The 1,256-nt window shown below is 40.0% G+C and overlaps 1 protein-coding gene across 1 annotated transcript in view; it reads left to right on the forward strand.

Annotated features, from left to right (window-relative positions):
* Positions 1–1,256, forward strand: part of LOC119585308 (protein inscuteable homolog) — a gene marked incomplete in the record, with an annotated part of 10,463 nt that overhangs the window by 3,687 nt on the left and 5,520 nt on the right. The window contains 1 exon segment of the mRNA XM_037933983.1: positions 791–915. Coding sequence (XP_037789911.1) covers positions 791–915 — 125 coding nt within the window.

Here is a 1,256-nt window from a genome sequence, read left to right on the forward strand (position 1 = left end):
AAACCCTCTGCCGCGCCCTCATGTGGTGGCAAGTATTAATAGCTTCCTCGTTCCATCTCGCGTTGCAGCTAAACCTTTGCAACTGACGCTATCTTGACCCGGTGTTGACGCTAGGTCTGTTCCCCGGATGAAGTGCAATAACGATTTTGTTTTCTTTCGGGAGGATAATCAACGTTTATTTATTAATTTGCTTGGGGTTTTGGTAGCAGTGGGTTGCTATCGCTTTAAATCAGATTGCTAAAATCCTGACAATCGTTTTGGCAATTCATCGAAGTCGTTAGTCTTTATTGTTTTAATGAACTGATGCCTTAGAATGTCAAACGAACAGGGAAGTATGATATCATTCCTTACTATTCAGCTTGTATAAATTAAGCTTATATAAATAGATACATAAAAAACATACCTGTTGAATGTCTTATTACGTGAACTAATATATGTTAACAATAACACATCAATTAACAAACTAAAATAAAAAAGGTAAGTAAACAAAGAGAATAAAGTAAACACTCACTGTTTACCTGGATGGACAGACGCCATTCGAAGATAAAACAAAGGAACACAGCTAAACATCAGAAAATAATAATCTTCTCCACAAGCTGCAACGTGGAGAATTCCTAAGCGATTGCATACGAGGAAAAAAAACAATACAACAACATCGTGATTCATAAATACCTCGTTTGGCAATTCATTCTTGGTTCGAGAAGCTCATGAATCGGGTGTCAAAAGGTGCTCGTGCCAAGCATGGAAGCGACCGTCATTAAAACCCGTGTCCGAGGCGTCCGGGTAAAAGAGCTTATCTCGTAGGGACGCCCTCGGGACGTTGGTGCTTGTGATCCTTGAGGGACGGCGAAGAGTGTCTTGTGAGGGGGAGTGCGTGTTGCAGTATGTGCGAGTGACTGAATCGCTTCAAGTCCGGTTAGTGAATCTTCCTCTTCGTATGTGATCTCATGGAGCATGTGTCATGGAGAGTCATGAAGTTCGCGCCTTTGAGGTATTTCCTGGAAGGCTGTAAAGGGTTGGTGCCAAGGGCAAGTGAAGTGTCATGCTCATCAGGGTCTGTCAAGGTCATGTTCATTTATACTTTGTCATGGTCGAGATTTTCATTACATAGCAGGTGATCCTTTTGTAGACAATTATATAGATAGTATGAATTAGTCTTATAAGTATTTCTGAAGTTATAATGTAAGCATGTATATATGTCATAGGTGTAATCATATTTTATATACCAAACATACAAGCATACCTAACACAAAAAT

The sequence above is a fragment of the Penaeus monodon genome, chromosome 19 (genome assembly GCF_015228065.2).
Source record: "Penaeus monodon isolate SGIC_2016 chromosome 19, NSTDA_Pmon_1, whole genome shotgun sequence".
NCBI lineage: Eukaryota > Metazoa > Arthropoda > Malacostraca > Decapoda > Penaeidae > Penaeus > Penaeus monodon.